The sequence below is a fragment of the Rhipicephalus microplus genome, chromosome 3, assembly GCF_043290135.1.
Source record: "Rhipicephalus microplus isolate Deutch F79 chromosome 3, USDA_Rmic, whole genome shotgun sequence".
Classification (NCBI taxonomy): domain Eukaryota; kingdom Metazoa; phylum Arthropoda; class Arachnida; order Ixodida; family Ixodidae; genus Rhipicephalus; species Rhipicephalus microplus.
This window is the reverse complement of record NC_134702.1, coordinates 19,123,196-19,138,842: the sequence shown is the minus strand read 5'-3', so window position 1 is coordinate 19,138,842 and position 15,647 is coordinate 19,123,196. Positions and strand designations below refer to the sequence as shown.

The 15,647-nt window shown below is 47.9% G+C and overlaps 1 protein-coding gene across 1 annotated transcript; it reads left to right on the top strand.

Moving 5' to 3' along the window:
• The first annotated feature begins 2,114 nt into the window (after positions 1 to 2,114).
• LOC142802741 (putative transporter B0285.6) lies at positions 2,115 to 14,720 on the top strand. Its single transcript, XM_075887767.1, has 7 exons — positions 2,115 to 2,259; positions 5,241 to 5,321; positions 7,130 to 7,213; positions 8,868 to 9,030; positions 9,576 to 9,737; positions 12,340 to 12,474; positions 14,289 to 14,720. Exons 1-7 carry the CDS (start codon positions 2,162 to 2,164, stop codon positions 14,394 to 14,396), a joined length of 831 nt encoding a protein of 276 aa, XP_075743882.1. The 5' UTR covers positions 2,115 to 2,161; the 3' UTR covers positions 14,397 to 14,720.
• Positions 14,721 to 15,647: the final 927 nt, after the last annotated feature.

Below are 15,647 nucleotides of genomic sequence, written 5' to 3'. Positions count from 1 at the left end.
AATCAAACCCCGGCTACATGAATTTCATGGACAGGAAAAACTTCTAATTAGTTGATATTATTTGAGCATGCCAAAAGCAAAAGAAGCAAAAACTATTCAGCTGAGCCAACACGAATTCAAGCATTTTATCAAACGCATTTTGCCGACAGCAACTTCGTAACCTTCTTGACCAATCAGTCTAGCTATACCACACTTTTGTCAGTCCAGTCAGGCTTGCACAGAACTGGGTTTACTCATGTACTCATGCAAAATCAATTCCTGCTCAAATAATGAATCTACATACTGGTGCTCACCCGTTGCCACAAGGAAACCTCTAAAACCTTCGCGGATCTGGAAATCCAGGTGTTAACGCACTGTAGAGCAGCGCAGGACATGTGAGGCCCCTTCTTCGTCCGATGCACGGTTGACCTGATTCACCAGGCCTACTGCCGCTTCCGTTCACCGCATGCTTCAACAAATGTCACTTATCTTTACCGTAATCATACTCGGCACGCTAACCGAGTGAAACAACCGAGCCCGATTGAACATGTGATATCACTGAGCAAGTGGCAAGGGGCGTGTGGAGGCAAGTGCCAACGCCTCCTCTATTTTATCAATGCCAGGCGAGATGCGCCCGATCCAGCTATTCGCCACTCTCTCCTCTAGCCCTTTCCCTATCTCTCTCATCCTAGCCTTCGGGTGTGATTTGCGGTCATGGGGGAGAGTGGCTCCCCCTGGCAGTACCTCATGACGGAAATCATACGAAGTAATTTTTTGTTCACTTGTGTACAGATCTGTGGGGCGGCGTCTTCTTCCTCGTGTTCACAATAGTGGCAGTCATGCTGCCTTTGTGAAATATACGGTGTTTTGAGATAGCGTGTCGTCGTTGGTGGCGCTATGCGGGCAACCAATGGAAAAGCGTCACTGCAATGTTTCTGCCTGCGCTGCTTTGCGGCGCGCCGGCGGCATTGTCTCGAGCCAGAAAGAAGTAGCATGAAGGTGCGAATCTAACATGCCCATGATATTTGTGTGGGAAACACGTCTATCGCATCTTCGGGGGAAAGCACTCGGACGCACGTGTGGCGCGAGCTGCTGCTGCTGATGATGATGATGTTTGTGGTCGTCCCCTTTGTATCGGGTGGCCACCTTGCGGTGTCCTGACTGGAACGATAAAGTAAATGAATTATCACAAAAATTGCACATCACAAGGTTACAACAGGTCCATAAATATTAAAACTGTTCACTGTCCCCCTGACCACCACAAAAAAAGTATTGCTTTTGTTATTTATGTTGCTTCCAGGGGGTGCACATTGGTGTCTTAGCTGCTGTTCGATCCGGTGTGTCGCAGTTATCCGCGAAGCCAAGCGCCTCAGGTAGTGTGGCGGCCTCTGGTTAATGGGGTGGCAGACGTTTGCACTGGAGAACAATGTGTCCGATGGTTCCATCGTCCTCCCCGCATGCCCTGAACTAAACAGTACTGTCAGCCAACCACGGGTCAAGTGACGTCGATACTTTAGTTCGGAGCGCTCCAGCACAGGCCTCAAACAGCAGCGTGCTTGCGACACTGTTGTCATATAGACGCTCGGCTGAGATGTTCGTCCTGTGCGCTCTGTTCATCTTGTGCGCTCTGCAGCGCGACCCATAGCGCCGCATCACGACCATTCCCTGAATTAAGGCGGACCGACGGCTCCCGTTGAGAAGCGTGCGTTTGCGCTGGCATTGAAATAAAGGAGGCGTTGCAAGTGCTAAACACAAGTCTTCCCACGCATCGCCCGATTAGAAATTCATACAGTAGAGAATAAAAAAGACAAACGAACAAATGATGACTGTTTTATAGTTGATTCAAATTTCTTTATGCGTAAAAACTGGTGAAAGACAACAAATGCGAACATCCACGTTAACCCCACTTCGTTCAACCACACCTTAGGATGCCCGGAAACCGCCGCTACGAGCGCACGTGTTCCCGGAACCTAAACTATAGCGCTGAGTTTCCAGGGCCTGATATTTCTGCCCTTTCATTCCGTTCATCTCTTGTCGAAGTTCGACGATACTCGTGCCACTCGACGAGTGATATGACTAGCTTGTTCTTTTTCTTTTTCTTTCTTCTCGCGTCCTCTCCGCAGAAACGAAATGCATGATCACAGGCTGCTTCCGTTGCAGATCGGAGGGGACGGAACAACCAATGACCGGCGTCAAGTGGGCGATCGTGACGCTTCCCGGCGTGGTGCTGGCGTTGGTCATCTGCAGCACTGCCATCTGGCTTCTCTACATCCGACCACAGTGAGCAAGCTCTCCGTCTCTACATCATCATCGTCAAGAACAACGTCATTATCATCGTCATCATCACCATCAGCCTGACTATGCCCACTGCAGGGCAAAGGCCTCTCCCATGTTCCACCAGCCAACACAGTTCTGTGCTTGCTGCTGCCACGTGATACCCGAAAACTCCTTAATAATCTCATCTGTTCATTTGACTCTGTCTCCTCGTCGCGCGTTTGCCTTCACTTGGAATTCAGTTACTTGCCCTTAATGACCAGCAGTTATTCTACCTACGCGCTGCGTACCCTGCCATTGTTCATTTCTTCTTCTTTATTTCGACCAAGCTGTCCTTAACACGCATTTGTAGTTTGAGCCACTCTGTTCTGTTCGTGTCTCATAAAGGGCCCCTAAACCACACTAATTTCAAAGGCGATGCAGTAGTTTCTCGCCTTTGCTACCTTTCCTACAAGTGCTACCTTCTCCTCGCCACTGATTTCTTCATAGTACATGAGGAATGTCAGCTCTACGCCTTGAGCCAGTCAGGATATCTAGCTTTTCAACAGCACGCTACCATGTCCGCTTGCTCAATCGAAAATCCAGAAGACGAAGATACATCGCTTCACCGCACACGATAGCCATGCGAGACGAGACATGCGACTGCACGGCTAAATAGGGTAGGGGCAGTTCACAACAGATATCTCTCGTGTATCGACCATTCCAGAGCTTGTGTCATCCTGGCGTCCTGTTAACGAACAGCTGCAGAGTGTCACGAATTGTGCTGCACAGATGAGATATATGTGGATGGTGGGAGAGACTCAGCGCGCTCGTTCTTCGAATTTTCAGAGGTTGTTTAGGGGCCAGAGGTCTCTTTTAAAGACCCATGTTTCCCCTTTAGGCTTACACCTGTCGTTTTCCTTCGAATTTCTCGCTGCGCAGTCGACGGTACGCGTTGCAGTAAGTGCTTACCATTACAAGCACACGTACACACAGACATACTGAACCACATGCATGTGGATCTCGCATGGTCATAACCACATTCGCTTATTTACAGCTAACGCAACCGCAAAACACGCGTGCACACTGGCACTCATCAAACATTGAGTTCACTGCCTCCCCCACACACATCCATACGCAAGCACACTAAGGTCAGTAACATGAAAGCACTTCGTCCATCATCTAAAAAAAATGTTTCAGTTAAAACTTTTTGGGTCTTATAATAATTTTGCTCATCGACAGGCTCGGATGGACTCGAAGTCAGCAATATTAGCTTGACTACAGGCTCACTAGGGCTCAATATTCTGCGCGACTGGGCGCGCTCGCATTCAATGTCGCATAAATCTTACTCAACTGCACCCACTGGTATCACTTATTGATCTGAATGAGCCCACTTGCGATTGACTTTGCCGACCTACGCACACATGCATTAATCATAATTGTTAGTGTTTTACGTTCCATGACCACGATGTGATTAGGAAAGCGGTCGTAGTGGAGGGCTCTGGAAATTTCGACCACATGAGCTTCTTTAGTGTGCTAAGAACAAGGACATATGGTACTTTTCCTCCATCGAAAGGAGGCCACGACCTTCGTGTTATGAGGCGTGAAAAGAGGTGTGATCCCGCGACCTTCGGCTTAGCTGTTTGCACACATATAACGCAAAGCTTCCGACCTTGATGGTATTGCGCTGCCTCTCAACTGAGGCTTAGTTGGAAAAGTAGAAAAATAATCAAGAAAGAAAGAACAATAGGGTCATAATCACTAACACGTGGGCCGTAAGATCAGCACACTCTGCATTAAAGAAATCACCGCCCAAGCACTCCGTACAAATGCTCAACCAGCGAAAGCTGAAACGCGCGGCCCCGATGTTTAGAAGTGGGTTCAACTCGATGCTGCACTGAGCCCTTTCACAGCTTTGATTAGCGATTCCTTGCTCGACCCACAGACCCGAAACTGACCGATGTCGGAAGCAGCCGGGAACCACCCCGTCGGTACCTCCATGACATTGCTCCATTGTTGTAGAGAATGGATCAAGTCGATCGTTGCCAGGTTGTTCTCAAACCACAGTCGGTCACAGACGTCACAGCCGAAGCCAAAGTGTCGCTGGAGAAACACCTTTAAAAGCTGGCGTTTGCCCTGGCAACCACGCTCCCGCAATCATCAAGTTGATGCTGCTCTGCCCATAACGCCGCTTTCTCGGCGCGCCATTGTTGCAAGCATTTGACATCATGAGCTGAGTGCAGGATCCACCCTCCATGGGCGCTTGCATTCCCGTTAGTGATTTAGCGTAGCTTGCAATGGAAGGCTGCCGGATCATCGGCATGCAGTTGCTGCCGGTATTTGGCCTCTCGGGCCTGTTTTTCTGCCCGAACTGCAGCATCGGCCCGGCGAATGCGAGCTCTTTCACGCTTCCACTGTTAGCGCTCTTCCAATGTTGTCCGCTGTTCGAAAGTTCGTGGAATCCGTGGCTTGCCCGTGTGATTGAAGCTCTCACTAGAAAATGATGCGCACGTGCTTGGCACCACGGCAGTGACGGGATCGACGACGTCACTCACAGCTCAGCCAATGCTGCGCGTGCTTGGGTACGACGCTGACAACTACGTAACTGATAGCACAGTCAATGGAAATCGCTGGTGACACCGATGCCGAATGGTTATTCGTTTCACCTAGCCAAATACAGTTAAAAGCAATTACGCAACAACATTTGATAAAAACTGACAGTTTTGAGTCATCGTCTAAAGCGTGATCTTACGCCTTTGCATGCGCTCAGCAGGTAGTCGTTTTCTTTTTCTTTTCCCGAAATTAAGGACAAACCCCAACCAACTCGCTCAGCTTACAATCTTAATGTACAGCGCTGACTGATTAAGAATATTCGCCTCGAGAATATTAAGCACGCGGTAACTGTCGTTTCTTACCGACGTCACCGATCCCAAGTGTGTTATTTAGATGGTGACGTCGATACCATCTGGCGCACCCGTATCGTAACATTTATAACATCCGCTTTTCAGTGAACCGGCACCCCAGTCTGTAGAGAACCTCGCCGTCATCAGAGCTGCTCAGCAGAAGCACACAGGTCGACGTACGCATAGGTGAGTTCTCACGCTTCGTGTAGCGTGCCTTTTGAAGCGAACTTTTCAATCGGTTACAACCTCACAATAACCACTGTGTGTAAATAAAAAGTGTTCAACGACTTCTGAGTACTTGGCATTCTTCTATGCAAGAGCAGCAGTGATGCCAACTTAGATACCATTTTATCTCTAGATGGACCATAAAAAATCCCTAGATTACAAATAGATCACTAGAAAATTTCATAGAGATTATCCAGGCTAATTGACTCTTAACTTAGTATTATGACAGTGCACTCTGCGGCCGAGTTCTTTTGCATCTTGTGGGTCAGAAAAAGCTTTCAACGATTTAGAGTACTTGGTGATGTACTACGAGAAAGAATATAGCCGTCCCGCGGGCAAGGGTGTGGATGTGATTAGAAAAAGTGGGTAACGATTTAGTGTACTAGGTAAACTACTATAGAAGAGCATAAATGCCGTCCCATGCGCCACAATAAATACGCATGTAGAAACCGATAAGCGCCTGTATGATCAATGTATAAATGCCGAAACAGCGCAGGCAGATTTATGCTGTTGATATATTCATACAGATCCTAAATACCTTTGCTCGTTTGCAGTCGAAAGCTTGTATTTTCTACCGAATTTCAGCAAAAATTTCAATATGAGCATTAGCCAAGCACGACATTTTAAATAGAGACTAAAAACCTTTAATGCGTAATATGCTTAGTATCAACGCAAGCGGCGAAAAATGTCTCTCCTGTCCAGGAGAATGGCGGGCGGCAGGCGTGCCGCTATAGTTGTTAGGGCAGAGGCTGTATTCGCTCTTAGATTGTAATCGAAAATGGACGAGTACGTGTCCGAATAGACAATTTGCAGTTGTCTGGCCTGTAGGAGAGAAGTTGTCCATGCATTCTCGACAAATCTCCCTAAGTTGATTTGCCGCGCTGGCAAATAAAGACCATAAACCCAAACAAGATCAATTATTGTTCGGGGGAGGGAGCATTCGAGTGATGTGAGATTGTCTTACAGAGCATAGGCGCGCGCAAAGAGGGGGGCCATAGGGGGGGGGGGAGGGTAAAGACGCGGGGGTCAAGGAACGGCCGCCCTTTCTGATCACCTAAGGGGGGGGGGTGCAAATCAGTCCCATACATAGACATGATATAGGGAGAGGGTGACAAACCTTTGCCCCCCCCCCCCACCCCTCTTGAAGGAACCCTTCGGGGCCTAAAATTTGGTCATGTAGGAAGGAAACAACTGAGGAGAGGTCCCGATGTAACTCCTTTTGAAGACTTGGTGGAGCCGGAAGCCGGCCATTTGGCTGGGCAAATTCTGCTCTCTTGTTTACATCCGAATGTGAAGCAGAAGGCACGACTCTCTCTCCGGCTAGGTACGAGACCCGTGAAGGCGCACATGCTGCCGGCAGCCGCTCGCTGCTTGACCACCTACACTGCACAACACGTGAACATAGGAACGCCGCCATTGTGCCCAGTGAATGTGGCCACCATGACGTCATTTTCTCCACACTTCTCGCTTAGCGCACCGACTGGCCTTTGCTCTCAATCCCTCCCCCGTGCATGTGGTACGGAGAGTACCGATGAAGCGGATAGTTTCGACAAAAATCTGTGTATTCATCAGGGAAGCGACTACGTTACTTATCAGCGCTTTATGTACGCTTGGGTGGCGGCTATTGCTGTTGTTGCTTAGCAGCAGCAACAACAACACGCAAGTAGAAGCTGTGGTAAATTTTGCCTGTGGTTTGTGACAAGTATGCTTTTCCTTCTCAGCTTTAGAATTGTCTTTTTCGTGAGGATGATTGTCATCTTTTGCTGCAGGGGAATACGCTATGCCTGTGCTGCGTACGCCGCCATCTTTAGCTTCGTGTACGCACTGTCCGTTGTGGTCGGCTTGACTGAAAGGTAAGCCGTGCTCACCGTAGCATCGCTGTTATCACGTGACATAGAGAAACATAAAAAAGAAAAGTTGCAGTGTCTTTTCCCTCTGTGAAATGGGGGACGCGCCAGACAATGGGTACTGTCCCCACGGGAATCGGCACCTAGGGTGCCTCTTTACGTGGAGAAGTGGAGATGCATGAGGAATACACTTCACCAGGTCACTTACTTTTGTTTCTCAGTCGTTATGTTGATCACCGCCTCCCCCCCCCCCCGCCTCCCTGCGATAGCTTCGTGCACCTAACATGCATTTGTACTGCCTCCAAGATCAGGGGCATCGTAGGGCTCCGCGGAACGCGCCGCACAGTCATAGCGCCAGCTGGAAGGGTGGCTTTTCAGTGTCTTTTCAAAACTCTATTTGGGTAACTTCCACAAAGGCGCTTGCAGGGCACCCACTATGCCATTAATCATCATAATTTTCTGTAATATGAAGGCATCCACTATGCCGTTTCTCGGAGAAGCGTGGTACCTGCTGCGCACTTAATTGTAAGGAATCTTGCACCAATTTTACGCTGTGGTTAACGACAATGAATAATTACGCCTTAAGATTTTGTAATGGGCTGTAGCATTAGACAGCCCACTCGTTACGCAATTCACATTGTTGGATGCGTGGTTGTTCCTTTGGAGTTATAAAACGCTCTATTACTCACGTTAACGCGGTTCCTTTCCCGACAACAAGCCTACCTAAGGCCACCTTGAACATAGTTTCAAGCACCGGCATGGGTTTGTGGTAGAATACTGGGCTGTCATGCAGAGGACCCAGATTTGAATCCCATTGTGTCCTTAATGTTTTTTTTTTATTTACACAGTTTATTTCTTATGTCTTACTATAGTGGTTACTTCCCATTGTGACCTAGATGTTTTTTTTTTGTTCTTTACTAGGTTTTTTTTTCTTAAGTTGCGCGGTAGAAGTTACGGACACCGGCGGCGGAAAACTACAGCTCATGCGACCCTTGTGATATCATAACAGCTTTCGCTGCAAAAAAATTTAAAATGTAGCCATGACATGCTTCTCTCAACTGCTTGACTTGGATTCCTTGCTTACTGTGAGTAGATATAAGAAGTAAACAGTTCATAAATTGCAGTCTAAGAAATGTTAAGATTGATGTGCGTCAGTGACGTCACGTTGATGCTATTCATACAATCGACTGACACGGTAAAAACCACAATGATTTCGCCTTCGAGTCAATGATTGATTGATACGTGGGGTTTAGCATCCCCAAACCACCATATGATTATGAGAGACGCAATAGTGGAGGGCGTCGGAAATTTCGACCACCTGGGGTTCTTCGACGTGCACCCAAATCTGAGCACACGGGCCTAGAACATTTCCGCCTCCATCGGAAATGCAGCCGCCGCAGCCGGGATTCGATCCCGCGATCTGCGGGTCAGCAGCCAAGTACCTTAGCCACTAGACCACCGCGGCGGGGCTCACCTTCGAGTCGTTTTAGGCGAGTGCTTAAGGGACCATTGAACTTAACAGAGCTCTGGATGACATCCACTCATGACTTCGATCAGGTTGATTACATAACCAGTTGTACTATACTGAACACCATTGACACCTATCTTTTGACACCATTGAAAATTAAAAAAAGATTGCAAACTCGTCTGGCTTACGCAGGATGGCGCTGCTGACAGCGATGACGTCGATGATGCTGGCGACGAGCCTGCTGACGTCATTCCTGCAGGCAGCCTTCGACTTCGTGAGACACATCTGGCAAATGATGCCCTGGGGCGTGCTGTTGCTGCTCGGTGCCACGCACGTTGCCTCCGAGCTGCTGCGGGTGATTACGCGTCTGATATATCGTTGCTGTTTGTAGCTTCCCTCAGTTTCAATCCAATAAGCGACTGATTTCGATGGTAATGAATGATATACTTGCGAGACGTTTTCAACGCGAAGGTGTTTTATACCGTGCTTTCCCAGGAAGTCACCGGCATCATTTCCGTCACGTAAAAGCAGCTAAAAAAGAGGGGCGGGGTTGATAACCTTGGTATCGTGTTTTTTTTTCTCTCTCTCCGTAGAGAAAGAACGTGGTGCCGAGTCCATACGCCACGCGCAGGCGCATTGTAACGCGTGCTTGTGGTCAAGACCTGACCAGACGCACGGATTTCAGCGTGTCAGCGCATGGCTTTTACGCAGGTTCGCGCCCTCTCCCTATGAAGAGAGAGAAAGTGCGTAGCTCTGCATAGCAGCGTGTCTTCTCTATTCGTTGAAGGCGGGTTCCATGCCGCGTTGAAATGCCACGCGCTGACACGCTTCAACGCGTACGTGTGGTCAGGCCTTTACTGAAGCGCGGCCCTGACACCCTTTCCTTTTGTCGTTTGGCAGGCCTATGACTTTCTGCAAAAGGCACTGGCGTCCACGTCGTTCTGGGAGCAGCGCACGCCACTCGAGGCACAGACCGTGCTGGCCTTCGCAACCTCCGTGATGGCCGAGGCTGCGGACAAGCGGGTGTTGGTCGAGATCATGACGCCAGCTGTCACACGCATTGTGAGTGGTGCGAATTAATGGAATATATAATTATTGTTTTTTTTCTTCTTTACATAATCGTGGGTATACTGGTGTATGGGCTGATAACCAGGCAAGCTACTTTATGGTGTATTGTTAAAAATAACACAGGTCAATAGCGTAACTTGAAGGTACTGTTGTGCCGTGGCCTTACCAGTCTCTACCGTAAATCGTCATCCTGTGTGGAGCTACATTCCAAGGCAGTTTTAACCACAGTGGTGGTGCGGAGAGTCTGCTGGGCCCACAGACCAGAAACCCTTTAAACACACCTGACTACCCGGAGGGACGATTACAGCCTGAGCTACCTACCGCCTCCTCTTCGACTCTCACCAGACAATGGGCCTCGCATCTGGACTTGATCAGCGAGAACATTTTCTACATTCCTGGGCCAGTGGCTGTGCCTTGGGGCATTGTTGTCTTCGGGGCCTGCGAGGAGCTAACAGCGTCTCATGAGTCAACTTGAAATCGTGCCACCCGGAGGAGTCTCGTCTACGTGAGGAGTTCCAGGTCATTGAACTGAGCCAGTGGTACTGCATTGCCCCTCCCTGTGCAACAAGGAGCGTGCCCTTGCACATTTCTAGAAACAGGTGTGACTGCCTGCTTGGGGGCGGAATGGAGGAGGACAGTCTTATTGGAGGGACCCGGACTCAATTGTTTTCCCTAGCAGAGAACATTGGGAAGACATGGAGTGTACAAAACGCGAGCGTATCTGTTTCATGTTATTCCACGTTACTCTAAACATGTAAATACTGTACATAAACGCTTTTCATCTACTCCGGCTCTTCGACTCCTCTTCTCCTGAGACTCGAATGGCTCCAGCCAGGACCACGCTACCCAAGGTCGCCACAGTCATGGACGTGGTGGCATGTCTCGACTCCTCATTCATAACAGTACTCTAGCACATGTTATTATTTACAAAAACAACTTAATGAATAACCTTCACTTAACCAATGAAAGTTACAGATGCTGGTTCTAAAAAAATGCTATTTGCTACATTGCTTGAAATTACGTGCGAAATGCGCAAATATGACGTCTACAGGAAAATGCCGAATATTGAACTTTTGGGGAAATATTTCGGATTTTCGGGCCACTGAATTTAACTACATTGTCGCTTCATCTCACTGAATTGACAATTGTGACACTTGAGTGAGATGAAGCTACATTTCAAACTAATAACTTCGAGTTGGAAAAGAAAAAGCTTTATTTACGGGAAATGGGAAAGTTGGTGCAGCTAATATCATTCACTAAATTTTTTATCTTGTGATTACATAGTGTCTTGACCAATAATGCATGTCGAGTAGATCAGTGACATCACGTGACATCAGTGTCACGCAATTATTCTAAACACGAACTATTATGGCTATGGCAAAACGTGTATAGTAAATGGCTTTGGGAATATTTCGTGACAGAAATGTGGTCTTGCTTTAATTAGCTAGTAACAACCGTATTTGACCTGCTTGCACACGCTATGGGAAGGGGAAGAGGCAGCAATATGTCTGGGAAGGGTACCAGAGTCTCTGCTCAGGTCTGTGGTTCGGGGACTTCTAATTCTAGCCCCCGCGCTGCTCCGCCAGTGTGATTGAGCAGTTGCTCATGCTGGTTCACGGCTGTTCAGAAAGTATCCTTATTCAGCAACCTCTTGTCTGATATTGACGACGAATATTGATGCATTTCAACTTTCTCGACAATATCACTTTCCTCTGCGCCTCTGTGCATTTTTAGTCTTTGTTATGCTTATGAGCGTGAATGAGTCGAACAGCCTTGCAAACGTTCTCAGTGTGAATGATCAAAAACCTTTTGCAGCAAGCTACCCTATCTGTTATACCTGAATGTGAAAACCTTCTTGGTGCATAAAAATATACGACTGGCCCACAGTATGCTGCTAGGCATAGCAAGCCTCAATACGAGAGACATGCATTAAATTGCCTTATCTTACCCTGTTGATTGCACCAATTTTACTGATTCAAATATTAATGACGTCCTCATGTGCCATAATTCAGTGCATCATTGTGTGTCGACACCACGACGTCGTAATGACATCACACATTTTGGCCATCTGTTACGTCGTGATGACGTAACAGCATGAAGCCATTATTGGTGGTGATCACGTGGGTTTCTTTACCACTTCATTCGTCTGCCTTGCTTTGCTCAAGGAGCCAAGCAAAAGACAGTCGTGGTACGCTATTGTCTTAATAAAAGCATTGTCGCAGCATGCGTGCGAAGATTCTCAGTTCTTTAGTGCACGTACTTGTTAACTATGGAAAACTGAGCCACGGCATCGTAGTGATGCCTTGTGCTCGATTCTATCTCACTCTGATGTCGCACCGCTCACGTACAGCTGGTCTCTTTGGTAACGTCGATAGGCCGCTGCTCTGACCATTGGCGAAGTGAGAAATTGTCTACAACATAATGTTCCAGGGATTCCCCCACGATGCACAGATCTAGGCAAGTGTCCGGACGACTTGTTTGTATGCATAGTGTCGTGTAACGAACAGACTGTGCTTCGATCATTTACAAAGTGTTGCTGCACCGTTGGGATGCTCACTGGGACACCGAAATCACATTGGGTAATCTTCATGCCTAGGCCGAGGCCCAGCGGGTGTACCCGGCCTACTACGCCATTCCCATGATCGTGGGTGCCTCGAGCAACTTCATCATGCCGGCGTCAATGCCACTCGCTTTGCTGCACGAGATGGCGCGGGTGCAGTTCTGGAGGCTGGTGAGTGTAGTTCGGCTCATAGAGTTTCCCAAAATTAACAAGAGGGTACTCTGGCGCTGGCATCGTTCAGTGACCATGGGAATGACGGGTGGCTACCCAATAGGACACACATTTGCCTAGTCTTCGTACTTGCGGGCGGCGAATCGTGCTTGCGGCTTCGATTATTGCTGGTGACGGTTTTGTTTTAAAGAAGAGAACGAACCCCTCTTCAACTTTGTGACCTGATCCGAAATGGAAAGTATAAAATATTAATGCTGTGAAGCACGAACGCTGAACATTTGCTAATTTTTTTCGTGAAAAAACGGCTCCAAGCCACACGAACACACACGGAGCCAAAAGCAGGCCAGAAGTACGAAAATTAGACAAATGTGTGTACTACCCATCGTTCCGATGCTCGCTGAAGCGCCGTGTATCGCACCTCCGATAGACACTAGCGCCAGAGTTCCCTCTAGTGTATATTAGGAAACTGTATGGTTTGGCTCTGTTTTCCACCAATTTGATGAAATATTTACCCTATATATAGAAAGTCCGGGGCGCTGGACTCTACAAGGGCTGGAAGAATGGCGCACATTTAATTTGTACCTGTTGATCGCGCTTATAATTTCGCCAGCACTGCAAAGTAATGCCGACAAAGACAAAAGTTAGTGAAGGAAGAGGTATTTTCTTAACCAATTTAATTTTCACCAACATCATCGTTATGGCTTTGAGCTACCTCGGCACGGCCACCGTGTTGCAACTTATATTGAACGCCATTGTACCCTGTCAATTTTTATGAAAGGGAACACGTGAGCGCGTGATCTTCGCCCTCTGGCGGCTACTTGCAGCACGTTCAAGCTGGAGCGAGAGCAAGCACAGCCTCTTTTCACGTCATCTAGTGGCCAGCGAAAGAGCCAGTCGTAGACAATATGGAACCAGCGGCAAGATTGCAATACCTTCCCCCTTCAAGGCAATTACTCAAGGTCCTGATGGCACCAGCAGCGAAATATCAAGCCACCTTTGAAGGCGGTTACGTATTGTTGATCTTGACCTCCAAGGTATACAGTGCCGGTGGGAGATTTCTCCTGTGCGTTGTTGAACATTAAAAATTCGCGGCGTGCGGGTTAACTAAAAGCGGGCTGCCGGTCTCTGTGCCCGATCGGAGGCCTCTGTTTCTCATTGCCCATTAGTAGTGATTGGCATGTTCCAGTAAAAAAACACCTGTCCACCAGTGCGTGCTTTTCGCCCCCCCCCCCCCCCAGTTTTCTCTCGAGCGCATCGCCGCGATGAGCCCACCGCTATTGCCCACTGTTTCACGTCTACACATGGTTCTTTGTAGTGAGAGATAGTGGTTTTTATATATTGTTTTTACTGGGTACAAGTTTGCCCGCTGACGCGTTTCAATTTTACTGGCTGCGTTTTTTTTTTGCTTCACCGTCACAGTCACGTTAGAATATGCGTGACTTTCGAAAAGGCATTGGCGAGGCTGTGACGTCAGCTTTTACACTCCCACGCCACAGTATAGAAAAGAGGCGATGCTTCTATCCATTGAAAAAGTGCTGAGGAAATGTGACTCAACTTCATTAGCTTGAACGTTTGATTGTACCTTGTGCACTTCGAAATTTCATCCAGTTTATAGCGCTTGATGCGATTTTTTTGCATACCTATACAAGGTGATAAGTAAAGCAGTCGATGCCTTGAAGAAGACATGTCTACTTGCGGAAGCGTTAGCTCCGTATGAAAAAAAAAACAGTTTCTAAGATATGGCATTTCGTGAGAGCCTGTAGGCTTTCTCCAGAGTATAATCGTGTACATATTGCTTTCCTTACACCCTTCAGTTCATGCTGGGCCTGTTCGCCAAGATTGTGGTCGTGGCCATGGTCATCGTAACGGTCAACGCTGCAGACAGGGCCGGCCTCTTGGCTGCTCAGACCCCTCCGGAATGAAGAGGAAGAGGGGAAACAGTCGGGACTTGGCGCTGTTCTAATATCTCGCAGTTCGGACGCGAGTGACGCGTATTACGCGTTCCGACTTCAACCGACGACTTTCCTCCGCCATATTATCGCATATAATCAACCTTTACGTTAGTATGACCGCGAGCGTCCTGCCAGCGACGCCCGACGCTTGCGATCGACAGTGTCATGCGGTATACGCTGCGAGTTGTCGCTGCTACGAATGCCAGACACGAGTTCTTCGAGATTCCCTCTGTGTTTCGCGGGCGAAACAATGAGAATTGGCTATGTAATTACAACTGTGTGCGAACGAAATGCTGTGAGTGTTTCAATTGATGGTTACTTAAAGGGGCTCACGTTGAAAATGTTTTGTGAGCGTCCAAGGCAAGGGTATCCTCAAAGCGCTAGACCTCCATAGAATAAGGAGGGATTACGGAAGTATGAAAGAAAAAGAGGAATGCGGTGGTCATGCTTTTTTCACATGGACCTAAACGCACCACTGCCGTGGGTGCCTGGAGGGTATTGCTAGTGTTCGGGGAGGGGAAGCCGCAATAAGCTACAAACTTTGATTAGCACACTTGGGTTCCTCATATTTGTGTGAAATGGCCTTCAGTGTTGCCAGCTGCAGCTCTACACATTACTGACAAATCTGGCCAGTCATGACACGAAAGTGAAAGAAAGGCTGCCTATGATGGATGCCGCTCCCCTCTCCTCTGATAATGCACCTCTGCAAAAAAGTTCTCGAGGTGCCGCTGATCACTGGGCATTTCGATTAGCGTATACTTTGTGCTGATCGAAAACAGCGCCAAAAACGTCAGACAAGACGAAGAAAACTACAGGACAGGCACATACAAGAATGCACTTGTCCTGTAGCTCTGCTCGTCACGTACCCACGTTTTTCGCGCTCTTTCTCATCGAAGTTAACCGATTCGGCAAACTGTGTAGCCTTATACGTTGTGCCGTTCCTTCTGTGTTTGACCCGTAAAGATTGTGAAAGAGAGACACCTTCAGTGAGTTATGCACTAACGGTAGTACGTTCTATTTTACATTTGCATGTGTCTGTTGCGTTGTCATTAGGCGACCTAAAACAGTACATGTGTCTCTGTGCACTTATTTGCACATCTGTAAAAAACGTTATTAAATTACGAGTGCGATATCGGTATATACCTTACAACTGCTAGCATTACGAATGAATTAACGATATAGTATAAGTGTTCCTAATGTAGCTTTGTGCGCGCTTAAAAG